At 53.6% G+C, this 27065-nt stretch overlaps 13 protein-coding genes across 13 annotated transcripts, besides 23 other annotated features; all 13 read right to left on the bottom strand.

Annotated features, from left to right (window-relative positions):
* Positions 1 to 49: a sequence feature (areas not merged during assembly with more than two copies in the genome that could not be assigned to a particular haplotype).
* Positions 50 to 1365: a sequence feature (haploid, Esmeraldo-like haplotype).
* Tc00.1047053511469.110 (dispersed gene family protein 1 (DGF-1), putative) lies at positions 738 to 10277 on the bottom strand (the record flags this gene model as incomplete). Its single annotated transcript, XM_807000.1, has 1 exon — positions 738 to 10277. The coding sequence occupies one exon, from the start codon at positions 10275 to 10277 to the stop codon at positions 738 to 740; it is 9540 nt and encodes a 3179-aa protein (XP_812093.1).
* Positions 1366 to 10760: a sequence feature (areas not merged during assembly with more than two copies in the genome that could not be assigned to a particular haplotype).
* Positions 5481 to 5531: a microsatellite.
* On the bottom strand, positions 10623 to 11501 carry Tc00.1047053511469.105 (uncharacterized protein; the record flags this gene model as incomplete). Its single annotated transcript, XM_807002.1, has 1 exon — positions 10623 to 11501. One exon carries the CDS (start codon positions 11499 to 11501, stop codon positions 10623 to 10625), a length of 879 nt encoding a protein of 292 aa, XP_812095.1.
* Positions 10761 to 11312: a sequence feature (haploid, Esmeraldo-like haplotype).
* Positions 11313 to 13542: a sequence feature (heterozygous, Esmeraldo-like haplotype).
* Positions 12938 to 12989: a sequence feature (T-rich).
* Tc00.1047053511469.100 (2-oxoisovalerate dehydrogenase beta subunit, mitochondrial precursor, putative) lies at positions 13016 to 14122 on the bottom strand (the record flags this gene model as incomplete). Its single annotated transcript, XM_806999.1, has 1 exon — positions 13016 to 14122. One exon carries the CDS (start codon positions 14120 to 14122, stop codon positions 13016 to 13018), a length of 1107 nt encoding a protein of 368 aa, XP_812092.1.
* Positions 13543 to 13729: a sequence feature (areas merged during assembly that could not be assigned to a particular haplotype. This can correspond to areas where the two haplotypes were merged or to regions with more than two copies in the genome that were merged during assembly.).
* Positions 13730 to 27065: a sequence feature (heterozygous, Esmeraldo-like haplotype).
* Positions 14198 to 14216: a sequence feature (T-rich).
* Positions 14217 to 14237: a microsatellite.
* Positions 14238 to 14290: a sequence feature (T-rich).
* Positions 14418 to 15392, bottom strand: Tc00.1047053511469.90 (uncharacterized protein; the record flags this gene model as incomplete). The annotated part of the gene is made up of 1 exon (XM_806998.1): positions 14418 to 15392. The coding sequence occupies one exon, from the start codon at positions 15390 to 15392 to the stop codon at positions 14418 to 14420; it is 975 nt and encodes a 324-aa protein (XP_812091.1).
* Positions 15704 to 17665, bottom strand: Tc00.1047053511469.80 (hypothetical protein, conserved; the record flags this gene model as incomplete). The annotated part of the gene is made up of 1 exon (XM_806997.1): positions 15704 to 17665. One exon carries the CDS (start codon positions 17663 to 17665, stop codon positions 15704 to 15706), a length of 1962 nt encoding a protein of 653 aa, XP_812090.1.
* Positions 17742 to 17765: a sequence feature (AT_rich).
* Positions 17792 to 17817: a microsatellite.
* On the bottom strand, positions 18009 to 18929 carry Tc00.1047053511469.70 (prohibitin, putative; the record flags this gene model as incomplete). The annotated part of the gene is made up of 1 exon (XM_806996.1): positions 18009 to 18929. The coding sequence occupies one exon, from the start codon at positions 18927 to 18929 to the stop codon at positions 18009 to 18011; it is 921 nt and encodes a 306-aa protein (XP_812089.1).
* Positions 18936 to 18971: a microsatellite.
* Positions 19342 to 21120, bottom strand: Tc00.1047053511469.60 (transporter, putative; the record flags this gene model as incomplete). Its single annotated transcript, XM_806995.1, has 1 exon — positions 19342 to 21120. One exon carries the CDS (start codon positions 21118 to 21120, stop codon positions 19342 to 19344), a length of 1779 nt encoding a protein of 592 aa, XP_812088.1.
* Positions 21232 to 21314: a sequence feature (T-rich).
* Tc00.1047053511469.50 (hypothetical protein, conserved) lies at positions 21508 to 22356 on the bottom strand (the record flags this gene model as incomplete). The annotated part of the gene is made up of 1 exon (XM_806994.1): positions 21508 to 22356. The coding sequence occupies one exon, from the start codon at positions 22354 to 22356 to the stop codon at positions 21508 to 21510; it is 849 nt and encodes a 282-aa protein (XP_812087.1).
* Positions 22473 to 22509: a microsatellite.
* Positions 22529 to 22602: a sequence feature (T-rich).
* On the bottom strand, positions 22862 to 23470 carry Tc00.1047053511469.40 (hypothetical protein, conserved; the record flags this gene model as incomplete). Its single annotated transcript, XM_806993.1, has 1 exon — positions 22862 to 23470. One exon carries the CDS (start codon positions 23468 to 23470, stop codon positions 22862 to 22864), a length of 609 nt encoding a protein of 202 aa, XP_812086.1.
* Positions 23553 to 23572: a microsatellite.
* Positions 23756 to 24307, bottom strand: Tc00.1047053511469.30 (coatomer zeta subunit, putative; the record flags this gene model as incomplete). The annotated part of the gene is made up of 1 exon (XM_806992.1): positions 23756 to 24307. One exon carries the CDS (start codon positions 24305 to 24307, stop codon positions 23756 to 23758), a length of 552 nt encoding a protein of 183 aa, XP_812085.1.
* Positions 24331 to 24355: a microsatellite.
* Tc00.1047053511469.24 (ADP-ribosylation factor, putative) lies at positions 24627 to 25187 on the bottom strand (the record flags this gene model as incomplete). Its single annotated transcript, XM_807001.1, has 1 exon — positions 24627 to 25187. One exon carries the CDS (start codon positions 25185 to 25187, stop codon positions 24627 to 24629), a length of 561 nt encoding a protein of 186 aa, XP_812094.1.
* Positions 25300 to 25320: a microsatellite.
* Positions 25454 to 25816, bottom strand: Tc00.1047053511469.20 (hypothetical protein, conserved; the record flags this gene model as incomplete). Its single annotated transcript, XM_806991.1, has 1 exon — positions 25454 to 25816. The coding sequence occupies one exon, from the start codon at positions 25814 to 25816 to the stop codon at positions 25454 to 25456; it is 363 nt and encodes a 120-aa protein (XP_812084.1).
* Positions 25847 to 25884: a sequence feature (AT_rich).
* Positions 26013 to 26888, bottom strand: Tc00.1047053511469.10 (hypothetical protein, conserved; the record flags this gene model as incomplete). Its single annotated transcript, XM_806990.1, has 1 exon — positions 26013 to 26888. One exon carries the CDS (start codon positions 26886 to 26888, stop codon positions 26013 to 26015), a length of 876 nt encoding a protein of 291 aa, XP_812083.1.
* Positions 26999 to 27027: a microsatellite.

Here is a 27065-nt window from a genome sequence, read left to right as displayed (position 1 = left end):
TGAATCAAAGAACGGATTCGTCTCGTCCAGGAAGAAGAAACAATAAATAATATTTTTCCTCCTCACAGAGCCTTCCAGCAATGAAACACTATCATCCTATCCGCCCTTATCGGCATTACTCAGGAGCACAAGAACTGTGCAATGTGTAGAGGGCTCTGCAATCAAGCGAATGAGATGCTCCACGGTGGCACTCAGACTCTTCCCAGGCAACGCATCAACCAACCGCGAGCAGCATGCCTCTTCATGGACTCTCCGTTTTGGTTCCAACCGAAACGGAAGGCCTTCGTGGGTCAGCACCAACCCCGCGTTGTGTCGTGTCGTTAAGGGAATCAAGTGAGAACGACGGACTGCATCACCGGGGAGGTTGCCCTCAAATGTTGAAAACGGTATCGCACCCGCCGGAAACGGGTGCGCATGATTTCCCTCCACGTCAGCTGCGCAGCCTGTCAGATGGAGAAAATTTTGTTAAAACGGAAGTCAGCGCACTCACCTCCACCCCAGGCAGTTTTATCAGGACGGTCGAATCATCAAGTCGGGGGATCCACACTTCTTGAGGGATATCGTGACGCTCTGACACGTCCACTTGCATGTCCACACAATGTCCTACTTCCTTTCTCTCCTCTGCACGCGGCCGTATCGTCTCTTAAGCCCCATCCAGGACAGATTAGATAGCGAGTGGCACCTGGTCAGCCAGCGCCGTTCCATTCCTCAAAGCAAAGAAACTCCCAGCCCCAAAATCACTGGCTATCAATCAGTGATGCCGTTGGCAGAAGACCTCCTCTGGCCAACGCCACACCGTACAGCACGCCAACGACACCGATCACATAGTGCTGCACGCGGGCGTCGGGCATCGCCAGTGCGAGCACGGAGCCGAAGAAGATGCCGAGGTGCATCGCGTGCGCCACGACGTACGTCAGGCTCGGGAAGCGCATCGCAGCCCACGCACTCGCCGCGTCCACGCCGCGCCACCGCTGGAAGGCAGCCGTCACACCGCAGTGCACGCACCCGAACACAGCGGCGAGCAGCGCGTTGCCCACCACCATCCACAGCGGGTCAAGGGCAGCGAGCACCGACAGGAAGTACGGCAGCGCAACGGTGCTCGCACGCTCCTGCGCCGAGGCGCATGGCATCCTCGCAAAAACGCCGAGTGCCTGCATCTCCAGGATGGAGCCCAGCCCGCCGGTCACCACCACAGCAACAGCCGTCGCACCCGCAACGACGCCGGTGATCGCAGAGAGAACGCTGGCAGCGGCGGGCAGCGTGTTCGACCTGATCGTGAAGGACCAAAGCAGCACACCCTTGCAGCCGCCGGACACAGCCACAGCATCGCAGCGAATGACTAGCGTCTCGTCGGCAGCAATGAAGTAACCGCGGTGCACGGGCACAGCCAGCTCCAGGACGGTGGACGGATTCGTCGCGTTGCGCACCCACGTCGCGTTGCGCAGCATCGCTCCCCACGGACCGCCAAACCCACTCGGCTGCGCCGTCGATGTAGGCACAAAGCTCAGGTGCGTGCCGAGCTGCGGGTCGCGTGCCCACCGAAACGGCGGTGGCAGCGCCACCATCAGCAGTCTCGGGACGGCGCTCCCACCGCCACAGATGTCGTTCTGCGTCAGGCTGCCACCAGCCGCCGTCGTCGTCACGGCAAGCGTCGGGCACGCCACGTCGCTCCACCACAGCGTGCTACTCACCGACGCCGTCGGGGTCCGCGTGGGCGACAGCGCCACCGTCTCCGTCACCTGCAGGGTCTCCGTCGGCCCGTACTGCGTCGGACTGTAGTGTGCCGTGCTCAGGCTCGGCGTCGCCGTCCACGTCGGCGTCAGGCTGCGCTTCTCCGTCAGCGTCGCCGTGTGGCTCAGCGGCGGCATGCCGGGCGTGCGGTTGCACCCGTCCACGCGCGGCAGGAACACCGGCAGGCAGTCGCGCCCGTGCCCGCCCTCAGCACAGCGGCAGCGACACGACCCCGACATCGCCCTCGTCGCAGCAGCAAAGCAGCTCACGTCGGCGTCGCACACGCCACACGCCACGGGGCGGAATTCCCCGATGAAGCCGGCGGACCTGTAGTCCATCGGCTGCAGCGCCTGCCCGTTGAGCGTCAGGCACCCCACAACGAACTTCCCGCCGGCGCCCCCAAGCGCAACGGTGCCGTCCATCACAACGGACCCGCTGCCAGCGTTCCCGTGGAGCGTCAGCGTGCTCTGCGCAAAGTCCGCACCGCGCGGGTACGACGGCACCGACAAAAGCCTGCCGCTGATGCTGTTGCCGCGCACCGACAGCCACGATCCGGACGCAAACGACGCCGACCCCCGCAGCACCGGCAGCGCGCCATCGGTCAGCACACCGGCGTTGTCGTTCACTACAACGGCGGACGCGTTGGCCACCACACCGCTGTCGAACACCAGTCCATGCGCGGCGTACACCTGGCTCCCCGACACGCGCAGCACAGCGCCCCCCGACGCAACCACGCGCGCACTCGCGTACAACGCAACGTCGCCACCGAGCACAGCCGCGTCCAGCGCGACACCGCCACCGACAAGCTCCAGCACGGCGCCGTCCACCACCACCGTCCGCCCACCAGTCATCACGGTCGCAAGGGCCACGCCGGACACAACCAGCACGGACCGCACGAGCCGCAGGCCCGACAGCACCAGCACCGGTGCGTACGGCGAGGACCGCGAGCCGGGAAGATACACAAGCGGCGTCGACCTCGTGGCAACCAGCAGGGAGTCGGTCATCGTCAGCACAGACCCCGCGGGATACGTGCCGGTCAGCACAAGCGCACCGTTCAGCGCCTCCACATCGCACACCGACAGCTCCACCGGCCCGCTCTCGTCGCTCCCCGCCGCCCCCGCACCGCGCAACGCTCCACCGCCCATCACGTACAGCACAGCGCCGTTCTGCAGCGACACGTTCTGCACAACGATCCGCACACCGTCCCGCGCCATCCACGGCACGTAGAGCACAGGACTCACGCCGTCCAGCACAACGTGGCGCAGCGTCACTTCGCTCGCGCCGGCAGGCACAACAAACACCGACTGCACCGTCACGCCCTCACGGACAAACAAACTCGACGCAGTGCCCACAGCAGGCGGCAGTGCGGGAGCTCCCACAGGCACGCACACCTCACCGTACCCGCCGCTGCCGCACGCGCACACGCACACACCGTTCTTCATGTTCGCAGATGCAGTCCCGGGAGCGTAGCAGTGCGTGTCCCTGTCGCAGGAGTCGCACCCAACAAAGTCGATGCTCCCAGCGTCGCCAAAACCAGCCGCAGCGTACTCCTCCGCCGTCGACAGGACACGTCCACCAGCGTCGTTGCACGCCACCCTCAAATGCGCCCCATCCGCAAGCGACAGGCTCAGCGACAGCATCCGCGGCAGCAGCGCTCGGTTGCGCACAAGGCTCAGCGTGCTCCCAACAGCGGTCACGGCGCCAGCGGCGTAGAGCATCTCCCTCGAGACGCCGTCGTGCACGTTGTCCTTCGCCAGCAGCATCGACCCACCGGCCAGGCTCACCGCCAAATAAAACGCCACCGCGTAGTCCTCCGTCAACACAAAGTCGCTCCGCACAAGCGCCACAGCGGAGCCCGACACGCTCACAGCCCCGCGCACTGACACCGCGTGCTTGCACAGCAGGAAGTCGCTGTCAACAAACGCCACCACGGAGCCGCCGCTGGCAGCAACACCGCCCTCCACCGACACGCACAGCCCCAGCGCCGTCTGCACCGACAGCCCGTCCACGTACAGCGCACCGCGCGACGACAGCGCCACGCCGCCAACAAACAACACGCCAACAGCGTCACGGAACACCGCCGCTACATGCGTGCGCGCAATGGTCAGCACGCTCCCCGTCAGATTCACGCTGTGCACCACGAGGCACGCGGAGGCGTTGCCAAGGCCGTAGGCGCCGCGGTACGCAACACGCGCCTCTGCAATCAGCACCGAGTCCATCACGGTGACGCGCGAGCCCGGCGGAAATCGCTTCGCCACCAGCACGCCGCCGCCGGAGCGCGACTCAAGCCCGCTGATCAATACATCGGCGCGCTCACTAGCAGGCGGGTTGGAACGCCACCCAACAACGTACAGGCTCGCTCCACCCACAAACGTGCAGTTCGCCAGCGTCACGTTTCGCACGACTCCTGACATCGACTCCACGTCCACCACGACGTCCGCCGCAAAGGTCACACCAACGTAGCACGCCACCGACGTCCCGAAACCGGCGCTCACCTCCACATCCACACGCACGTCCCGCACGCACAGGTCGGCGCCGTCGGTGCTCGGTGGCTCGGGGACAGCAACGGGCAGGCACGCATCGCCGTGGCCGCCCTCCGCGCACGTGCAGGCGCAGCCATCACTCGACGCCGTCGTCGTGTACGCGGGGAAGCACGACGCCGCAAGGGCGCATGGGTCGCTGCAGCTCAGGATGGTGGCGTTGTACACGGACGGAATAACGTAGTTCGCTTCCTCCTCGCCGTTCACGGTGTTGCACGCGGCCACAATCGCTCCGTTTGTGAGGTCTCTGGACACTGTGAATATCCATAGCGCTGTCGGCGTGACCGTGCTGGACACAAATTGGTTGCCGGACACAGACACCGTGGAGTCGCGGAGATTCACCGTGGGGTTCAGAAAGAGGAAGGCATCCGATGGGGATTCACGGCAGAGGTTGCCGCTCAGCTGCAGCCAGGAATTGTAATAGATGTTGGAAGAGTATCTTGGAAAAAAAACAACCGAGCTTCTCTGCATGTCGTTGCCCTGAAACACAACCGCTGATTTGGATTCCACACGTGATGCCCAAATTAATGTAATGAAGTACTTCACCGGCCTCGTCACAACGTTGCCTCGGATCACCACGGCAGAGTTGTTCAGTACACTCAGCGAAAAGGATTCGCTAGACCCTTCAAGATGTATCAAATTACTGTTAGCGCCGTCCATATGAAACGTGTTGCCCATCACCGCAAACACGGAGTGCCACGACACCCTCAGCGCAGATCCGACAACGTAAATGGCGCTTGACGATGCCGTCACGGTCTGAAACACATTGCCGCTCAGCACCACCGCGGAGTCTTTCGTGATCGCCAGCCCATTCATCGAGAGACACGACGGGCTGTCAACGTTCAATCCCGACCGAGGGATCAGCCTCGTGACCGTGAAGCGGTTCCCGCTGATCGTGATGTTCGTGTGCGGTGGAAACCCACCCTCCGGGCTGAGCAGCGCGTCACGGAACGTGTTGCCGGTGACGACAATGTTCAGCGACCCCACAGCGGCGTACGCGTTGCCCAACAGCAACGGCACGGCGCCGTCCCTCCACGTGCATCCATCGAACGTGACATTCGCCACGTCGCCCGTCATCGCCCCAATCAGCACCGTCAGGCTCATGCCGCCCCCGCTGAACGTCACGTTGCGGTAGCACAGCCACGACAGCCCGCTGCCCACTGCCTGCGCCACCTCGGGGTACACCATGTCGCTGATGCACTCACCAATCGGCGGCGGTGGCGGCGACGGCGTGGGTGGTGACGGTGGCGGTGGCGGCGGGCCAGCAGGCACAGGCGCCGGGACGCACACATCGCCGTGCCCTCCAGCAGCGCACTGGCACTTGCAGTCAACGACAGCCGTCGTCAGCGGAGCAAAGCAATCGCCCTCCTTCTTGCACTCCCCGCACGCGGCAACCGTCGTCACGTCGGTGATGCCGTTCAGCTCCAGTTCTGCCGCCGTCGTCACCTTCCGTCCTGCGACCGTCAGGCACCCAGCAACGAACCGGTAGCCGGCGTCAGCCTGCGATAGCAGAGACTTATACAACCCCGTTGAGCCCATCCTGCAGCCCGTCAGCGTCACCACACTGTTGTCGTCGATGATCAAAGAGATGGATTCAGTTTCTTGAAGCATCGCACCCACTCCCACGTCGTTGTCGCGCCAATCCAACCAGCTTGACTGCTCAACGGTCCACAAGTCGTCTGCAAAAATGGCGTAGGACACGGTGCCGCTGTTCCCCACCACGCGCACCACGCTGTGATCCGACACGCTCAATCCGTGGTGCTGATACAGGAGGCTTTTTCCGGAGGCCATTGTGTTGTTGAGCAGCGCAAAAACAGAGTGATCACTCACACTGAGCCTGTACACGTAAAACAGGTGTTCGTATCCATCGAAGCTGCAGTACCGCGTGTAAAGCGAGCTGCCCTCCACCAGCGTCAGCGTCCCAATCGAGTACAAACCAAACGCATCACGCTTCGTTGCATGCGCATTGACATTGCTCACCAAAAGCGAGGACACGCTCAAAACAACGTTCTGTAGTACCACAACGCTCAGCATGTTCATCCTATTGTCGGGCAGCTGGACCTCGGAGGACTGCACCGCATCAACCTCCGTGATGGCGATGTCGCAGTGCTGCGGGAAGGCAAGTGCAAACACAACGACAGAGGACCGCATCACCGTCTGGCTCACGCGGATCAGGACGCCGGCTGACTCGACCGCCGCAACTTCCCCAACAAACTGCAGCACGGCACCCTCACGGAAAGTGCACCCAGTGAGCGTGATGTTGATGGCGAGATGCAGCGGCATACGATTGAGAAAGAACGTCGGCGTGGGTGCCACGCCGCTGAATGTCACACCCATGTAGCAGTGGTGCGACTTCCACATGTTCAGCATGAGGCTCGTCAGCGTCTGGTTCACAACGCAGCTCGTGTCGCCGTCAACGGCTCTCTCCGCTACGGGCGGCACAACCGTGTGGGGCACCTCGAAGGGAAGACACGACGCGCCACGCCATCCGTCCTTGCAGCTGCACGAGCACGAGCTGCGGTCCACCGACTCCGTTCCGGGCATGTAGCACGCCGCGTCCTCGTTGCATGTGCCATACCTGAAAAGCACCACTTCCTCCGGAAACACACCGTCGCACGACACCTCCTCATCGCCCTGCAGGTTGCACCCAACCAAAAACCGCGCGGGTGACGTAACGACAATGTTCGATGGTAAAAATTTGGCGAAAAAGCTCCTCGAGTCCGCCTGACGGTTGTTTGCAAGCACCACAGTGGTGCCGCTGCCCGACAGCCTCATTTTGTGCTTGGAATTAGGCATACCTATCACTGTGGCTGCGCTCACGCTGTTGTCCTCCACACGCCACTGCGCGCCTCCTTCGAGTGTCACCGAGCCCTCCAAGTACAAAGGCGCAGATTCAAAAAACTCCGCTCTGCTAGCAAAGGTGCAGTCCGCCACTCGCAGCAGCCCCGCGGAGCTCACATAGGTATCCCCAAAAAGATAAACGCCATTCACCGCATTCATCGTGTTGTTCTCCAGGTCAAGGTAGCCTCCGTTCCTCAAAGCAACGGCGTAAACGCAAACGGCTGATTCCATACCGCGATTCTCCCCCGTTACCCTCAGCGTGTTTCCCTTCACAATGATCCCGCCACCATCAACAGCAGCATTGGGAAAATAGACCGCGTAACTGTTCCCCTCAATGTTGTTGTCGAGTAGCAGCAGCGTCGAGTTCACCCCCCAAAAAAAATTCAAAAATAAAATGGCGTAAGACGACATCGTCACAAGCACACTGCCCACCACCAGTAACTGGGAACTCGCGCCAAAATCACCCTCAAACACCAAAGCGCCAGAATCCAAAATCGAGGATGTCACGTTCACGCGCACGCGTGCATCACTCCCCTTAATCAGCATGCTCATGAGGACGCACTGCAGCAGCGTGATGTTGAGTGTCTGTTGTGGCGCGTCAAAATACGACAGGTCCAGAAAAACCGCGGCGGTGAAGGTCACGCTGACAAAGCACAGACCACGCACACCGGGACCAGGATAATCCACGGAGCTGATGCTGCCACCGCGCACGCAGCGGACCTCCGTGTCGGTGGCATCGGGGAGCGGAAGCGGCCCAAGGCCGTCCGGAACAGCAGCTGGCAGACAAGTGCCACCGTAGCCGCCAGCAGCGCACACACACGCACAGCCGCTGATGCCACTCGTCCTCGCAGCGAAGCACACGGCGTCCACGGTGCACGCGCCACAGTCCAACACCCTCACGGGTGCTCCAATATTGAGGTCGTATTGGTAATCCGTCACAGGAGAGCCCCTTGCCTCGTTGCACATGCCGTAGATGGTCGGGCGCGTGTCGGATGGCGGTGACCAGTTGCTCGTCATACTTACAATTGTTGACGAGTACGAGCCGTACGTGAAGTTGTTGTCAAGTATCGACCACACACTCCCGTCGCGAAACGCCACGCCATTTTCCTTGGCCACGTACACAACGTATGCGGTGCGGAACCCGTTGTTGCGGTGCACCAGCCAACTGCCACCAGTCACAGTCAGCCTGTTTGCAATGAGCATGGCGAAGCCAAGACGGAAAGTGCTGGACACAATCTGCAGCACGCTGCCGCCATCCACCACAACGTCTCCAAACACACACGCGCCTTTGTAGTGTTCGGTACTCGGCGCACTCCACGAGCTGTTCTGTATGGAGAACATGGAGCCGCCGCCAACACGCAGGTCCGACGCAAGAGCGTACATCACGTGCGTCCTCGACATAAGGACACAGTTGTCCATGTAGAAGACGCTGGAGAGGTTCACAACAAAGCCGCGCTCCACAAAGATCGCAGCGCACGATTCCCCGCCACACAACAGCGTCGACCGCGTCATGACAAACCGCGTCGACAGAAGCCGGACGCCGTCCAGAACAAGCGCGGGGCCGTATCGAAATCCCTCGTGGCCAGGGGTCGTCGGCACGTACTGCGACCCGCCAACCGTCGCACGCAGCGTTGAGTTCGCCAGCAGCACACTCGAGTGCAGCGGCATCGCGCCACGCAGCACGATCGTGCCCTCCAGCGACGTCACATTCGTCATGTTGACGAGGGCGTGGGGCATCAGGCGCGCCGTGCTCTCGCTGAGGCCACCAATCCGCAGCTGTGCGCCGCCCGCAAGCACGCAGTGGCGCAGCGTCACGTTCAGCGCGTCAGCGAACGCATCCATCGAGCGCAGGTCCACCGCCACAGTGATCGGCCCGCTGAACACCGCCGAGTCGAAGCACGCCGTCGCACGCCCGTCGCCGAACGTCACCGACTCCGTCAGCGTCACGCCACTCATGCAGCCCCCCGCACCGCCACCACCGCCGCCGGCCCTCGCAGGCGGCACGTGGAACGGCAGGCACGCCTCGCCCACGCCGCCGGCGCGGCAGCTGCACACGCAGTCGGAGAACGACGCCGTCAGCGCATCGAAGCACGCCAGCGCTGCCGCACAGCCGTCGCACGGCACCACGCTCACGGAGGGCATGCCGGCCATGCGGTAGTCGCCGCTGCTCCGCAGCACCCGGCCGCCGGCACGGTTGCACTGCACCGACACGGCGCCGCTCGTGATCGCCAGCCCGGAGACAATCGTAGCGCCGGTGGCAGCGCAGCGAGCAATCGACACGGCGCCGCCGCCCAGCGTCACCCCCGACAGCGACGCCACCGACGACGCCTCGCCCACCGCCCACACGTCGTGCAGGTCCACCCACCCGCCGGCACCCACCGTCCCACCGTCGCAGCGCACAAGCGACGACGCAACAGACCCCTCAACGCCTACGAAGCGCAGCACCGAGTCGGAGAGCGCAAGGTGCTCGCCAAGCACAAAGCCGCCGCCGCTGCTCACAACCGACACGTTCGTCACGGATAACACCGAGTGGCTCCGCAGACTGAGACGCGTCGAGGACGCCACATGCATCGCGAACGCGGTCGCACCGCCCGACGTCTCCAGCGACACGCCGTCAAGCACCACCGCGCTCGACAGCAGGTCCACGTCGCCGCCAACGTGCACCGCCGACCCGCCCGCCTGCAACAACCTCAGCACAGTGTTGCTCACACGCAGCTGCGACTGCAACAGCGACGTCGCGTGCAGCACAAGCGGCGACGCCACCGCGTCCGTCAGCCCGCTCAGTTGGGAGTAGCGCATCGGCCCCGGCGTCACAATCGTCGAGTCACGGACCGTCACGTTCGTGTGTGCCGGCAGGTTGTGCAAAAACACGAGCGAGCAGTAGCTCCCGGACAGCCCGCTCACGCTCACCTCCAGGCTCCGGTCACTCGCCGGCTCACCGCTGTAGCCCCGCACGTAGATCTGCGCACCGCCGTCGCACACGCAGTTCCTCAGTTCGATGCGCAGCGCGCCGGGAAGCATCGCCGGCACGTCAAACACCACAGCCACGCCGTTCGTGATGTACACGCCGTCCATCAGCACCGTGTCCACGGCGCGGCCAACCGTGATGGCTCTGTCCACCGTACCGCCCCGCAGTCGCAGCACCACCGCATGCACTGCGGGCATCCACGCCGCAGCAGCAAACAGCGCCAATACAAAAACAGCACCGCCACACGCACAGCCGCAATGGCCCTGCGCTGCACACGGTGCCGGCTGCGCGGACACGCACCCACCGCAGACCACATCCACCAACCCAAACAGGTACCAACAGGGCTGTCGTGGTGTGTCGCTCTCGTCCCGTCGACCGTGCCTCCTGTTTAGCAAATCCCTTCCTACAGATGGCGAATCAAGAAACACGATTCCGCCAGATCGTTATCCCACTACTGCTACTAGTCCCAATACAGCAATTAATTCCTAACACCTTGAAACGATAGTTGCGATGGTCAATCAAAAGTATCTCTAACTGCACGCTCAAAAAAGGAATAAGAGGCAGCAACAACAGTAAACAAACACAGTGGCACGCAGAGGCATCCGGTCATACACAATAACCATCAAATTACAGCCGTCGACACAAAGCAGCGCAGACGCAATAAAGTCAGTGACACCATCTCCCTCGCACATCCCACACAACCCCGTACAGCCACCGTGCCGAGTGGCGGAACCCCGGCAAAAAGCCACATGACCACTGGCACCCCCCCTGTTACCGAATGGCTGCATCACAGAGCGGTCCCGATGCCGTGCACAACACACAAGAGCCGAGGCAGACCATGTGGCAGCGTTACAACCGCCAGCCATCAAACGCGTCCGAAAGGTGTTGGTGTTGGTGGTGCGTAAGTGGGGTGGAGAGCTCGCCGGTCGCCAGCAGTCAAAGCATCGTTTCTCGTTCACGCGAGTCGGCATTGTGCAGCAAGCAGCGGCACCAGGCGCGCACGGCATCGCACAAAGAAGGAAACACAAAGAAGCACGGCGGCGGCACTCAAACACGGGGAAAACGGTCCATGCCGATTGCACAGTCTGATTGGCCCACAGAGATCCGGATGGTAGTCGTGCAGATGCCGCGCGGCGGTTGTGACCGCAGTGGACTGAGAGGACGAAGAGAGGGGACAGAGACGCAGTGCGGCCCTCATCCATCTCGGTTAACTGTGACACCGGTGACGTATTCCCGTCAGACCGCCTGCAGCAAAGACCGTCACCGTCAGCGGCGGTCAGCGCCTTTCCTCTCCCACTGGGGCGCAACTCCACCGACGCAGCCGCTCGCTCACTCCCGCACCAACACAACGAGGGAGCAACGGCAAAAGATGCCACAAGTGCGAAGAGCACGCAGCCGCAGATCCCCACTGCAGCCGCCATGGCCAAAAAAAGTGGGTTGCTCAGCGCAAGCACAATTAAAATACAACAAGCGCTCCAACAAACATTGCAATACGACGAGGAGGCGCCGCAACCCACACAAAAAACGCAACACCGTGCAGCGGGCGTTACTTCTTTTACATTGACTTTTTTCAAATGAATCCCATGGCCCGCACGCCAGCCACCACCGTCAAGCACATCCGCCCAGTAAGTAGAGATGTGAAGGAGAGCCCCGTTACGTGGAGAGGGAGTTGCGGCGGAGGGAGTGAAACACACGTCTGCTATGCATCCTCCCTCGGGCTGGCGCGGTTGCTCAATAATCCGTTGTTGCCAAGAACCAATGAAACAAAAAAGCAATAATTCCGTAAACCTGGCAGTCAATAAATTAAGAAAAGAGCAAAGGGTCTTCCACGAGCATCGACGTTATGCTGCACCTACCAAGGGCTTCGCGCCTTCCCGCTGCGCGGAAAGATTGCTGGGAGAGAACATTTACACGCCGAGAAGAAACTGCGCCAACCTCTTGGTGAAGCACAGTTTCCTCACTTCTACAGTGTTCACCTCTCTTTTTTTTCTACGATTGCCTGAAGAGCCGGGCAGCGGAGTAAATGCGGACTTGTTTCATCGCACAGTTCACGTTGGCCGATTTTCACTATGTCCGGTCGACACCCATGGCGTGTCGTGCGGCGGTGGATCAATCCGTCACTGCTGTGGCGCTAAAAGCCGCATGCCGGATGGCAAAATTCAACCGGTGGTGATCTTATCGGGGCGTCGTCCGCTTTCTCGGCGGTCTGACTCTCGGCCGTCATCGGTTCGGCGACGGTGGGACGTTGGTAAATGGATGTGTGTACCATTTTGGGGACACGTCGCACTTTTCCTCGGTGGCATTCTCCTGCGCGTAGGAGGAAATCTCCTTCAAAGGCAAAGTCTCTGTGTAAGTTTTTTTTTTCTTGTTAATCTGGGGGTCGCCCGATATGCGCTCAGCAACAACAAGGGAATGACGACCTGAACTCATGTGACTTGAGTTGGGGTTCTCATCGGGCTCTCTCCGCACAGGGCGCGGGGAGAAACCAAAACTCACCTCGTCCAACCAGAAACCCTGACAGCAGTCAACTTCCCTCCGCCGTAAAAATGCCGTCCTACTCATCCCCCTCCCCCATTCTACATATCTTCCAAAGCAAAAGCACAAAAAAACGGAATTAGAGGAGAATACAAAAAAAGAAAGCCAAAAACATCCCCGCGTTCAAAGAATGAACGCAAAAAACGCATAGAAACGGCACAACTTTCCTTCTCTCTTTCGATTTCGCTCAAACCCTCCCTGCCGACACAGATACACCTCGTTGAGCACCGTCTTTTTTACACACCCAACAAGATGAAATGCTTAAGATAATTTCATCGCCAATCATTCACCCCACCACAAACTTTTCAGCACGAACGCAGACAAAATAACAGAAAAAAAAAAAAAAACTTCACAAAAGAACAAAAAAAAAAAAAGGATGTGAAGCAGTCAAATGTCGCGGTTAGTAACCCGTAATAAATTTAATGGCCTCGTAAACCTTTAGTTCGTTTGGTAGGTACAGTTGCTCGTTCAGAGGATGGGGAGTATCAAGACAGCAAACGCGCATGGGTGGAGCCTCCAAAGAGAGGAAACAATCCTGTGTGATGCAAGAAACAATCTCCGAGCCAATCCCGCTTGTCTTGGGAGCCTCATGAGTCACAATTACTCGACCTGTTTTCCGTACAGACTGTGTCACCATTTCACGATCCCACGGCTTTAAAGAGCGGAGATCAATGAGTTCCACCGAGATGCCTTCCTGAGCGGCGCGCTCGGCGGCCTTCATTGCCACACCCACCTGTGCGCCATACGTAACAATCGTTACATCCCTCCCCTCGCACAGAATTTTTCCCTTACCGAGAGGAATCGTGTAATATCCAGGGTCCACTGGCTCCACCATGGAGCGATAAAGGCGTTTGGGTTCAAAAAAGATGCACGGGTCCTCCTCTTCTACACACTGCAGCAGCAAACCCTTTGCGTCCGACGGTGTGGATGGCATTACAATCTTTATGCCCGCGCAGTGGTTAAAAAACCCCTCCACACTCTGCGAATGGTAAAGCCCCCCATGTCCGACGGCAGAGCTCGGTGACCGGATGACGAGACCCCCGCAGTGAAAGTGGCCACCGGAGCGAAACCGCATCTTCGCCGCCTCATTTACAATCTGATCAAAAGCTGGAAATATGTAATCGGCAAACTGTACCTCCGCTATGGGCTTCCACCCAGCAGAGGCCATTCCAATGGCAAACCCCACAAGCCCTTGCTCACTCAGTGGAGAATCAAACACCCGCTGTGAGCCATACTTCTTCGACAGATTGAGTGTGCATCGAAAAACACCCCCAAAGGCAACATCTTCTCCAAATACAACCGTTTTTTCGTCTTTGGAGAGCGCCAGGTCGAGCGCGGAATTAATGGCCTGAAGGAAATTCATCTCCACAGCTCCCGGTGCATCAGCGTGCTCCCTCGCTTGCGAAGCAGAAACGGCCGTCATCTGCAGACGTCGAGCACTTGCAACAGAAGAGAAAAAGGACGATAATGGGGATACGACGTGCGTAACCCCAATTCGCCGCAGCATACTGACCCCTTGCCCGCTAGTTAACAGTGGAAGACGCGTAGGCACTGATAGCAACGGCCATATTAAACGTCATGCAACAAAAAAAATAAACGGAATATATATATATATATATATAGAGAGAGAGAAGGGAAAAAAAAAAGGTTCAAAAAAATAAAAAACAAATAAAAACGCATCCTCACAACGTACCAAAAGGACAGTCGCCCTCCAACAATCAAAAAGACCTTGCCAATCTTCCACCACTACCAACACCACACACACACACAAAAAAAAAAAAGAAAACCGATAGCCGAACACTCTACCAATGGGAGAAATTTACCTCAGACAAGATGTAGTGTGCCCGTGGGATTTGAACCACATTGTAAAGATCCGTTTTGCACGACGAATGAACAAAACACGTCCCAGATCGCGGTGGTGAAGCATCCCGAAGTGAAACGGCCCCATCACCCAGTGAGCTCTCTGCCCCCGTGGCCACAGACACCGAGACGCCCACCTGCACCATAGACGGTGACGAATGCGACGATGACCGCGCGTTAAAATCGCCTTGCAGAATTTCCTCCTTCAACTCAACAACAGTGGGGGAATTGGAACCTTCCTTCTCTCCATCATCCGCCTCCTGCAGCAAAGCCGATTTGCCATAGGCAAGCTGTTGCAAGGAAATCATTTGCTCTATTTTTGCACCAACGTCGCTGCCTTGTCCACCTGCGGGTTGCGCCACCGTGTCTCCAACGTACGGCTCGGGCGGTGTGGAAGGTTCACGAGAAAAATTTCCTTCCTGCTGCTTTGGTGCATCTCGATCAAATATCTGCCGTGCGTACGCCTCCTCATCCAATGGTAAAGATGGCACTGATGAATTTGTCTCCCGCCGCAGACATCTTTTTCGTGTCGCAGAGCCTTTTCCTGAATACACGGTCGCCGCCGTGTTAGTGTCATTCCGCAATGTTTCCTCTTGACGACACATGACATGGGTCCTTGCTGCAAGGGACTCTATCTCTAAAAATATTGCGTCGCTGGCTAACCAGGCTGCAATCTCCTCCAATTCTTTGCGGGGGAAATCGGCTTCCGTCGCCTCGTTAGAAATTGGAATTGATGCACGTGGGAGTGTCCTCCGAGAGGCATCATAAAATTCCCTATTCTTCCTCGGCGACCGTCGCACCGGACTCCCCGCAGTAATAAAGTGCTGGTCCTTGTATGGATACACAGATAACCGGCGAGTCGTGTGTGGTACACGTTTTATTCTTGTATTTTCACGAGGGTGATTGCCGGCTCGCATTTAATAAATTTGACTCTGCCTATCCTCCTTGAAGCTGTAATCCCATCCCCCACACTGTAGCCACAGACACACGCACAAAGAAAAAAAAAACACAAGGAAAACACGGTACGCACTTCTTCAATGCACCCAGCTGAAAAAGAAAAAAAAAACAGATAGAGCCCGTGATGTTCCCCATACACACATGCACAAATTATTAACAATAATAATAAAGGATGCCCGGCATCACACAATGAACTTTACATAAAGTACCAACAACAACTAAAAAGACCCTGCATTGCAGTTGAATGGTAATGGCTCAATAAAGTTAATCATCAAAAGCCCGATCGAAACTCTTTATTCTGACGGACCGTAAGACGATTGATAGCGCCAAGTTCCTGCTGTGACCAGTGTTTCTCCTCCATGTCCGAGGTACCCTTGGCAAGGAGCAGCAGCTCGTTATTGCGTCTTCGCTCCTCCGCTTTCAGGGCAAAAAACTCCGTACGCCTGTCCTTTCGTTTTTGCTTCAAGGCGTCGCACAGCAAGAGAGCCCGTCTTGCATCTTCCTCATTCTTGTTCGACTTCAACCGCGCAGCCTCCTGTTGTTTGCTCTTCATCTCCTCATCCCTCGCGCGGCGCGTGTTTTGACGCCAGTTTGCGCAAAGGACACTAAGAGCCTCTACCTTTTCACGTTCTTTTTGCCGCAAAGCACCGAAATGAGCCCGTCGCTCCTCTTCCAGCTGAGCACTTTCTTCCTTCGCTTGGCGAAGCTTTTCCCTTAGCATGGAAATACCCATTCCACCATACATGGAGTCTTCTAGATTCTCCTTCTGCAACCGAATATTCCTTTCCTGAATTTCGGCCTGTCGCTGACGATTGCGCTCCCGCAACTGACGAATTTCTTGAATGAGAATGATGCGCTGCGTTTGTATTCGTTCCTCCTCTTCGAGTGCATCTTCTCTGAGTCGCATGTTCTCTGCCTTGGCATTTGCTGCGGCGGTGAGACGATCCCGCTGTGCCTGTTCGACGGCCTTCCTTCGGTTTACTTCCAACTCCCGACGCATCTTGGCTGTTTGGTTGCGTTGTCTCGCAGCTTCGCAATCCCTCTCCGCAGAAAAAGACTCCAACTGTGAGGCGATGTCAGCACGCACCTGAGAGGACACCATGCGTTTCATTTCCTCAACGGCTTTTCGTTTCTGCACAGCGTTATGACTGGCAAATTCAATTTGCGCCTTACGATTCAAAAGCTCAGCCTCACGCTGTTGGGTCTCCCGTGCCTTTTCTTGACGTTGCCAGACCTCGAATTCCTGGGAATTACGCAGCACTGCCTCCATCTCCCCAAGGGATTTCTTCCGTTCCTCCATCCGCTTCAGGTACGTCTGTGCCTCTCTGCGAATTGCACCTGCCGTCATATGTACGGTAACCGGTTTGTAAAGCATCTGCCGCCACTCTTTCCGTGTGGGTTTGGGAGACTCGGCCTGGCACGCGGGCTGTTCTACCGTATTTGCTTTTTGCCGCCTTTCTCGTGTCAAAAAACTAAAGCCGATGGGTTCAGTAGGACTGCACCCGCTTTTGGCAACAATGTCCGGTGCCTTTGTGAAGTCGATACGTGGGGGTCGTTTTTCAGGGATTGTATGCAGCATTGCCCGTACCTCTGCTGGGGGAACTTTTCCCGGACGTTCGTCCAGGTCATTCTTCACCCGCGGCGCGTGCGCTGCCACGGTTCGCGTCGTTGGTATATTGACATCTTCCGTCTCATCGTCTCTCACAACCCGGGCAGCTGTTTTATCTAATAACCACTGAATGACGTCCTTCCGTACGTGTGGAGTAATCTCCAACAAGGGCCTGAGGATCGTACTCGTGATAAAGTTCATATCGTAATGCTTGTTCCAGTATGGGCTGGAGTATTCCATGAGGCTCTGTGGATTCAGCATGTACTCCAGATACTCTAAAAGGCGCGGTGTGGTTGTGCAACGATAAAGAAGTTCACGTATGCGATGGCCGCCCAAGACGGTGTACTGAAAAACCATCAAATATGCTGCAATATACATGGAAGTTTTATCTCTCAAAATGCGTCGCAGACAATCCGCGTACCCGTTCAAAATGCCCTCACAGACCTTTTCAAAATGCAGGGTACCCAAGACGGTTTCACGAACCAGCACTCGCTCCTCCTCGTCAAGTGCAGTGCAATTCTCTAACGTTTCCTCAAGAATCAACTCGGGTGAATTTATCAAAGAGTCTTGAAGCGATCGAGAGACCATCTCGGTCATCAGCTTCCATATATCCCGCGGCTTCATTCACCCTTACCAAAAATGAATAATGATGCTTCCTATAAATAAAACAAGTAGCCGTAAAAGAAAAAGATAAATATGCAATTTTATTTATTTATTTATATTACATGTGATACTCGCACATTAGAAAGTAAAGAAAAAAAAAAAAAAAAAAAGAATATTCCCCAGAGAATTCCCTCATGTTGTCCCCTCCGCGAACTATCAAACGTCCCGAGAGAACAACAACAACAACGAAAAAATAGACAAGGTCAAGTATGTCTTCTGAAATATAGATAGATATAGATAGATCATTGCTTACAACCCCCTCAACCCCCTCAACCCTCCTGTTTTCATTTCATTCCACTCCTTCTTACAGGCGCCCGCCATGAACGTCTGCTGACCCCTCGCCACCAGTTGCGTTGGCGTTGAGAGTCAGGCCACTGCTGTCCAGGTAAAACGTGCCAGCCCCGTTCTTCCTCACCATTTTAGCAATTGCACGTGACGCCTCCAGGCTGCGTAAAGTAATAAAGGCTGGATTCTTTTGCACCGCGTCACCAATAAGCTTAGCCGCCTCCGCCTCACCTTCCGCAAGTAGAATTGCACCCTTCTTCTCTTGCTCCGCCTGCTCCACACGCCACTTGGCCCGCTCTGCCATCTGTTGCGCCACTTGTTTAGCCTCCACGGCGCTGGTGTACTCCTTCCCAAAGCTCATCTGGGTGATCGACACGTCTGTGATGTCCACGTAAAATCGCTTCGCACGCTCCGCCAGCATAACAGCGATGCGGTGACTCACTTCAGGACGCTTCACAAGAAGATCGGAGGCGTTAAATTGCGCTATAACCGCACGGATAATCTCATTGACAAGAGACGGCAACACAATCTCTGCGTATTCCATGCCCAGGTTACGGTAGACGTGTGATAAGTTGTTGACACTCGGCTGGTAGAGGACACGAACCGCCAAATTAACAGTCTGCAAATCGCGACTCCCTGTTGCCGTCATCACCTCCGTGGGTTTGTTACGGATGTCAAACACAACCGGTGTTTCAAGAAAAGGAATAGCAAAGTTTGCCCCCTCCCCATACGTCTTATCCTTCATGCCCGTAATGGCGTTAAACTTCACCGCACGACACCCACCGTCCACGAAGTAAACAGACTTGTAGAGCCCCGTCCCGACAATACCGGTAAAACCGACGAGAGCCAAAAGGCCGGTAACATCACCAAAGCTACCCAAGCGCTTCCGCACTTCCGCTGCAACGCGAGAGAAGTCGGGTCCGGGTGGTGCCTTCGCCATCACTTGTAAAAATAATAATAATAATAATAATAATAATAATAAATAATTTAGTAATTATGTGTGTTTGTATGTCTTTTTTGACACACTGTCGTGCTCCCTATTTTATGTGCTCTTCCCGCTAAGACAAGAGGGGAGGAAGCGAAAGTACAAATATATGCCATATATACAGGGGAGGGAATAACAACGCATACGTACAACCAGATAAACACAAACACATAAGGTTATATAAAGAAATCAAGAGAGGGGCTTAACACAAAAACACACGCACTCTAAAATAACTATGAGCATACACATAGTAAGAATAATAAGAATAATAAAAAATTCAGCCACCAAAAATGTACATACAGAAAAGAGATAACCGTTAGCGAATACAGCTCTCGGACGTAGAAGAGAAAACACCCCTAATAGCATGTTAGATGCCGTTTATTTGCGTAGGTGAGGACTGAGAAACACGTCTCGCAACACTGCATGGCATTTTTTGATCCGCTTGAAGTACAGAGAACCCCAGGTCAATCCCCAGATCCACTGTACGGTGGCGGCCACCAAGCATCACAGCAGCGACGACCAGTTTACTAAACATTCCGAGAGAACCAACAAAAGATACTCTCGTCCCTGGAATCGACAACGATAATCCACAACCCGCAAAGGCACTGATCACCTCAAAGAATGAACGTGTCATGACATCAAAACGCGAGTCCTTTAACTCCTGAGTCAGCCATCCCTCCTCCCCAAAAAGAAGACACAAAATGGCCAAAAACAAGCAAAAAAGTCGGGAGGTGAAAAGCCGCACCATGGAGGCACTAAATACCTGCTTCCATTTCCTGTACGTACGATCTGTAGGAATAGGAAGTGCAGGCAAAAACATGCAAAAAATCGTAATGGCAATATGTGCGTTGCTGTAATCCAGACATGAAATAAATGAAGCAGCAGCAAATCGCACAACAGCTGCCTGACAGACGGAAAGAAATATTTTATATGCTGTGGGAAACGGAGCGAGCAACCCATCCCCGCTCCATTGCTGAACCCAAAAAGGGATAGACTGTGCCAGGGTGATGACACACCACGCCACCCCAAGATAAAAAGTCTCGCTGCGCACAAATAAAAAGGCGTGAAATGAAACAGGGTGTTTATTTTTTAAAATGTCACGAAATCCCTTGTCCCAAGCATTCACATGCAACATATCATCCACCGCATCAAATTCGTGAGGGAGAACATCTCCCTCGCGTTCCTGTAGGCTAAAGAGAAGAGGAAAATCCTCGCTCAGTGGAGCTGCCAATGGGCTTTCAAGATCTGTGTGTGGTGACGGTAACAGTCGCCTGCGGACACGCCTCACAAGGCGAAAAGTAAACCACTCCGCGTATAAAAAACCACGCAAGACCACTGGAAACAATGTAAATCCCAGTCCACACCCTATTGTTACCGTCAGCACTACGGCGGGGTCTCTAACGTATTGCTCCATTGGTAGGAAAACAGAACCGTGAAAGGAGGCAATGGCCATTTCAACAATCTCCAGAAAACTCAAATTAGATTGATTAAATACGGCAAGAAGAAAAATAAGTGTGACGTTTACTATACCAAAGTACAATAACGGTGTCAGGAGGCAAATGACAGAGGTGTGCCAAAGTCTCTGGGCGTACTTGCGTCTTGAGGCACGCAATCTCCCTTCTAAAAACAAGTCATCACGATGTGGTTCAAGCAAAGGCCACATCTTATTAAGCATCCATATTCGCAGTAGCGGCTGATGGGCACTGGTAAAAACCATCCCTCCTCCAATCATAAGGAAGTGTCGCAAAATATTTGTGCTCTTCTTCCATGTCGCAACATCAACAGTCTGCAACCCACAACAACAGACAGAAGAAATGGCGATAAAGAATGCGTCAATGTACGCAAGCTCGTCCTCCATCACGTAAAATAAAAGGGAACCAATGCATGCAATAGAAAATATATAAGTTACATGCATCAATAAATACCATTTCTTAAAGAAATTGATTCTTCTTGCTATGGAATCCTGTGTGGTCGAAAGAGGCAATACAACGGGGCCCGCGTATTCAAGCAGCTGCGAACTGCGTGTGGCCCCCTCAGCATTATTATCCAACGTTACGTACGGCTCATCAGGGGAATTTGTGTCGTTTACCGCAAACCGACTGCGTAAGGCAGAAGCCACACGGTCAGCAGACGGTACGCGTTGCATCCGCACACCCCCAGTTTCTTTGGAGATGTGCGCCGTTTCTCCCTCCTCCAAATTGGCTGACTACGCGCAAAGGTTTACCCCCTCGGCTACTAAATTAGACAATTTAGCCTCAGAAAAGAACAACAACAACAAAAAATTTAGATTAAAAAAAAAAAAAAAGAAACAAAAAGAGATATTGTAAAAGGGAAAAAAAATACATGTAACGTATGCACACATGGCGTTATTTCCCTCAAGTGGGACTCCAATTGTCTTTCCCTCCTCCTGGATCCAATCATAACCGAAAGGCATTACCGGGAGGAAACTCCACCGGAACAAGTCACAGAAAATAAAATAAATAACTAGGCATAAAGTATACATACCATCTCATAGGTTCCATGTATTGTAAACCTATTCATGTTCAAGAGAACTACCGTACATATCGCAAAGTGAAGGAACGTAGTAATGGTCCCCATTCACTTTCTGTTTGAGTTGAGACCCACGAGAACTCCTAAGCTGGTGAGCCTTGCTGGAACTTCGGATATCCAGCAACGGCAGGTGCAAGGCTTGTCGTTGGTTGTGGTGTGATACAGCCATTTCAGATGCCTTGTGCCGCAGGTTCGCCTCAATCACGCGCATTCTTTCAGCTGACTGTAGGTGCTTCAATTGCTGCGCGAAAAACACCTTCTGATACGATGAAAAACTCCTCTTCTCAATTTCTTGCCATTTTTCACGTACTTTTCTCTCCACCATTTGTTGTTTGTGCTCTTCAGCAGCTTTATGCTCGCACTCCTCCAATTGTGAGAAGAGCGCCTGCATTTTTGCCGCCTCGCCGTAAAGACGCGCAGATGCCAAGCATTTCTCTCTTGCCCGTGTCAATGTGAGAAGTGGAGACAACGTCATGGGTCGACGTGCCTCATCCGACACCACCCTTTCCGTGTACGCTTCCATCTCCTCTTCATGTGCTTTGCATATTTCGCTATATTTACTGTGGAGAGTCTCTCTAAACTGAAGCTCCTCCATCGTGGTAATTAAATGAGCATCCTTCAAGCAGCGCCTTGTCGCGTCCTGAAACGCCTTCCACTCAATCTCCTGCTGCTCCTGAAGTTCCTGTTTACGCCTTTGCCGCTTCTCTTCAATCCGACGCCGCCTCGCCTCCTCAGCCTCATGTGCCAGTAAGTAGTAACCCTTGGAAGCCCGCAACGTGATCTTGCGGACACTGTTAACACTATCCGACATTCCCACCTCCCCCTCTTCCATTTCCCCACTTTTATTTTAATTATTATTGTTATTGGGCCGTCCGATACAATCCAAGTCAAAAAAAAAAAAAAAAAAGCCAACGTGAAGTTGAGAACAACAACAAAAAGACACGTACGATATATATATATATATATATATATATATATATATATAAAGAGGGAATGAGTGAGAGAAAAAAAAAAACAGAGAGAGTACCGAAGCGAAGTATCAATAATAAAAATAAACATAAAAATAACAACAACAACAGCTATTACATAGTATCGTTGCTACCGCTTTCGTCTGTTGAGTCATGTCCATTGGCAAGTTATTTCAAATTCCCATTACCACCTTTGGAAGTTTGCAGAGGTCCGCGCCGCAAACACCCCGCCGATGCTCCACCAAGTTGCCAATACAGCTCCTAATACATATATAGATACAGGAAATGAGAGAGAAGAAAAAACTCTTCTAATTATTAATGATTCCCTCCCCTTTTCCTCAGCAACTCCCTTCTCATCCTACCCAAATCCTAATATTCCACTTCTTGGCCCGCAAAAAATCCCCACTTTTCCTCCCACTCGTCACACACCATCATTACATAAGGGCCAAAGTATGCGACGTTGTCAATAGGGTGTACCCATCGACTCTTTGGCTCATAAATGTACTTGTCACGCAGCACTCGAGCACGCATAACACGACGGTCTCCATGCACAATTTTGTCCTGTGGCGCACGAGTGCGAGCGGCGCGGTTCCACCAACCGTGGGCGTTGATGAGGTCATCCTGCAGGCAACCGTATTTGTGGTATTGTAAACCCTCATAAAAGCACATAATCTTGCTGGCGTACCATTTCCCGTATAAACCAAGATCCCGGGAGTCAGTGTAAATCAATTTCTCCCACGGGTACTCCATTTTGTATGGATGAGCATGATCAGTCACTGGCAACGCCAACAAGGCACGATAGTCAATCTTGTTTGCCTTGATAGCGCTTTGAATACGCAGGGCACGCTCTACCTTGTGGGCGTTCTGGACAGAAAGAAACTCCCGGTACATGTTAGGGTAAAAGAAGTGACCAAAGTAGTACCGAAATCCGGCCCAGATCCCCTGGGCCATGTAGCGTGGTGCCGTGGGTCTCATCATCCTTCCCTTTTTTTCTCCTTACTCACGTTGCAGACTGGCCAAAAGAGGGGGTGAGTAAAAAAAAAGAATCGGGAAAGATAGCAAAAAAAAAAAAAAAAAAAACAGAGAGCGTTAATCTATAAGTACACACTCACATAGGGAAAAGGCGAGGGAGACACGTGTGTATCCATAGAAACAAAGAAACGGAAAAAGAAAAGAATAAAAAGACAGCGGCACAAGATAATGTCTGTTCGTAACTGGAAGAGCCAGAACTGGTGCTTGCTTCCTTTTCCCTCCAGCAAATCCTTACAAAGTATCCTTAAGGTACTTGTTGACCTTGTCCAACGCCTTGCGGGCCGCCTCGCCTCCCGATTCGGAAACAAACGGAACAACATCTTGGCAAATGCTGTTTGGATTCGTTTCAAGGATAATGCCCTCGTCCACCAGCTCATCCACGGTTAATAGAACCGCATCGTACTTTCCCAACAATGTCCGCAGATTGAGGTCCGACACCTTCAACTCTTGGCGCAGGGCGTCTACAAGGCCGCGGAGAACACTGTGAAGCACTAATTCATTCTCACTACCATCGCCGATTACAACAAATGTAATGTCTTCACATACATGCAGCAATACAGTGTGGCCTCCGTGAATCATGACGTCACCATCCATGGAGTTGCTGCAACCGCGTTTCGGATCTCGAGCCGCGGCATGAATGCCCAATTCCAACGCCCGCTGTTTATCCATCGTATTCAGCACACCAGCAGTTTGCATCTCTGCATTGATGTAGTACTTGGCGAAGACGCGGCCACCTAGTTCGTTGAGAACAACAATCCCCTGAACATGATGCAGGAAGTCCATTATCTAGACCCTTATCTGCTGTGTTTTTTTTTTTTTTCTTTTTCTTTTCGTTTGATTCTTCTCGTTGTTAATTTTTTTTCTCTTCTTTTCTGTTTACTGTGCCTTTGTTTTTGTTTCCCCCTTTTTATTTAAGGCCGAGGCTCCATGTTGTTATCCCGCGCCACCAGCGCACAGACGGCAGAAAAAATAGCGAAAATGAGCATATATATATATAGAGAGAGAGAGAAAGAGAAAGAGTGCACAGCACCCACTCATTTAATCCTTTAAGAAGATTTAACGGGGACAACGCCAAAAATGCCAAAAATATTTTTAAAAGGAATCAGCTCGCAAAGTACATTCTACTGGAAACGTCTCGCACGATCCACTCCATCCCTTCTAGTAATCCATCACCCGTCTTTGCACTGCATGCGCACAGCTGAACGTGCCGCTTCCCCTTTTTAATCGTGTCAATGTCTAAATGTTGTGCAATGTTTACTGGAGATAGTGCCGCAGGTAAGTCCTGCTTATTTAAAAATACCAATAGGCTTGCACCGGCTAACCGCTCCTCTTGTAAGAGGGCATGAAGCTCCTTCCTGCAGTCCTCCAGCCGTGCCAAATCGTTGCTATCCACCACCCAAATCAAGCCGTCTGTACTCTCAAAATAATTTCTCCAGTAGCTTCGCAACGATTGCTGGCCTCCAACGTCCCATATGTTCAGCGTACAGCCATGAAGAGAGAAGGCGGTGATCTGAAACCCAAGCGTGGGACTAATAGAGCTTGTGTCCTTTCCGCAAAATTTCTTAATACACGTCGTCTTCCCTGCGTTATCCAGGCCAAGCATCAGGATGCGCATTTCACGTTCCTTCCGCTTTGTTTTACGGATTATGGACAGCAACCCCATCTATTTAAAGCCTACACAAAAAGCTAAAGTCAGCAAAAAAAAAAAAAAAAAGCCGCGCAAAAACGCAATTTTCAGCCAACTCTGATGAAACAAGGAAAAGCACATCTCAATTCAACAACAACAACAACAACAAATAAAATAAAATGAAATGAAATCAGTGTATTTCCTTCTCTTTCCTAAAGCAATACATTACTTACAAAGAACGCCTAACACCCAGAGTTTGTGCTGTCAATTCCTCATATTATAATTCCTAACATCATTTTGCCCTACCACCAAGCGGCAAGACGAATACGCTCGTCGTACCACTCCACATTCTTGTGAAATGTGTGCATAAATATAAAAACGGGAAGCATCGCAAGAACGTAGAATTGAAGCATGTTGTAAACCCATGTTCCCCAGCGTGTCCCAAGAGAGAAGTAGGTACGCACCACCATGAAGTCCGTGTAACGCTGCTCCACACCGGCAAGATCCCAGTTCTTGTTGAATTCACGCTTGTGGTACTTGCTCTCCACTGTTTCATACTCAAGACGACGTTTCTGCTCGGTACGTCCCCAGCCGTACAGCATGGGGCCGGGCCGTGCTGGCCCCTTATTCTGCATCTGTTTCCAAACAATGGAGCGGCGTAACATGGTGATTGTGTCCTACTGAGAACCTTATACTATTAAAAAAAAAAAAAAAAAAAGAGTTATATAAATATCAATATACGTGACAGAATAATAATAAAAATAGTACCAAGGTGCTTTCATGGGCGTGCCGGCACAGCCGTACAAATAGCCAAAAAATAAACCCAAACCGGATCAGAAAAACCGACAATTAAGAAAAGACTTATACAACAAAGCGACGAAGAGGCATATGATGACGATGGTATCGGTGTCCGTCGTTGTCTCTCCCTCCCTGACCAGGAAGAGACCCTCCGAATGCCAAGAACAATGCGAATGTAAATCCAAATGGAACAGATGACTTGAAGGTCGTTCTAAGAACGCCCTCCAGAAAAAAGGGAAGACCCATTGTTCGCAACATATTTTTCATCACACCTCCCGCTTCCCTAAAAATTGCAGCTTCCCCTGCTAAAAAAGCTGAAAAGTTACACACGCCACCAGCGCGCTCCCTGCTGTGCAACGCCGACCGAAAAGTATTGCGTATTGGGTTTGTGGCAAATGTTAAAAGAGCATGAACACGAAAGGCGTCCCACCATGCCTCAAAAAAGCCGTCATGTCTCGAACCTTGTAGTGCAACCAACGACGCGCCGTGCCATAACGTTGAAATAAGGGCAGTGGCGGAAGCTCCAGAAAAAAAAGATAGAATTCCATACTGCTTGGTGCTCGCCTGTAAGCAGTGAAGAAGAGATTTATAGACCACTCCATCGTACCTGCTGCGTGGGCCACCAACACGACGAGCAACGGTGCGAACAGCTACCTTACCCATTCCATGAAGCGTTCCAGCGACGAGCGCACCCGTCAGCACACCCGAACCAAGAGCAAACCCGCCATAGAGAAGACCCCATGGAAAGGCAAGAATTAAAGGCTGAGATGGATTTAAAATCATCCCCTTATACCGCACCCAAGAGTATTGAATTGGGTCCAGACGAGTAATAGGATTAATGCTAAAAATTTTCGTTAAGTCCCGGTAGGGATACAAAACAAATATAGACATGCAACTCGCCCCATACCCCACAGCAGCCGTCGTCACGCTATCTAACATCCTCACCTTTAAGACCCTAGCTTGAATTTTCTTGCTGACATTATCACCATAAAATTTGTTAGATATTATTAGGAATGATAACAATGAATCAAAAAAACAGGCATACACACAAAACAAAAAAAAAAAAAAAAAAAAAAAATGTTGCACACTGTTAAAATGGATCTCGCTAATGATACA

The sequence above is a fragment of the Trypanosoma cruzi genome, genomic scaffold, assembly GCF_000209065.1.
Source record: "Trypanosoma cruzi strain CL Brener 1047053517127 genomic scaffold, whole genome shotgun sequence".
In the NCBI taxonomy this organism is placed as follows: Eukaryota; Euglenozoa; class Kinetoplastea; order Trypanosomatida; family Trypanosomatidae; genus Trypanosoma; species Trypanosoma cruzi.
Note: the sequence above shows the minus strand (reverse complement) of the source record. Positions and strands in the feature narration are given on the sequence as shown.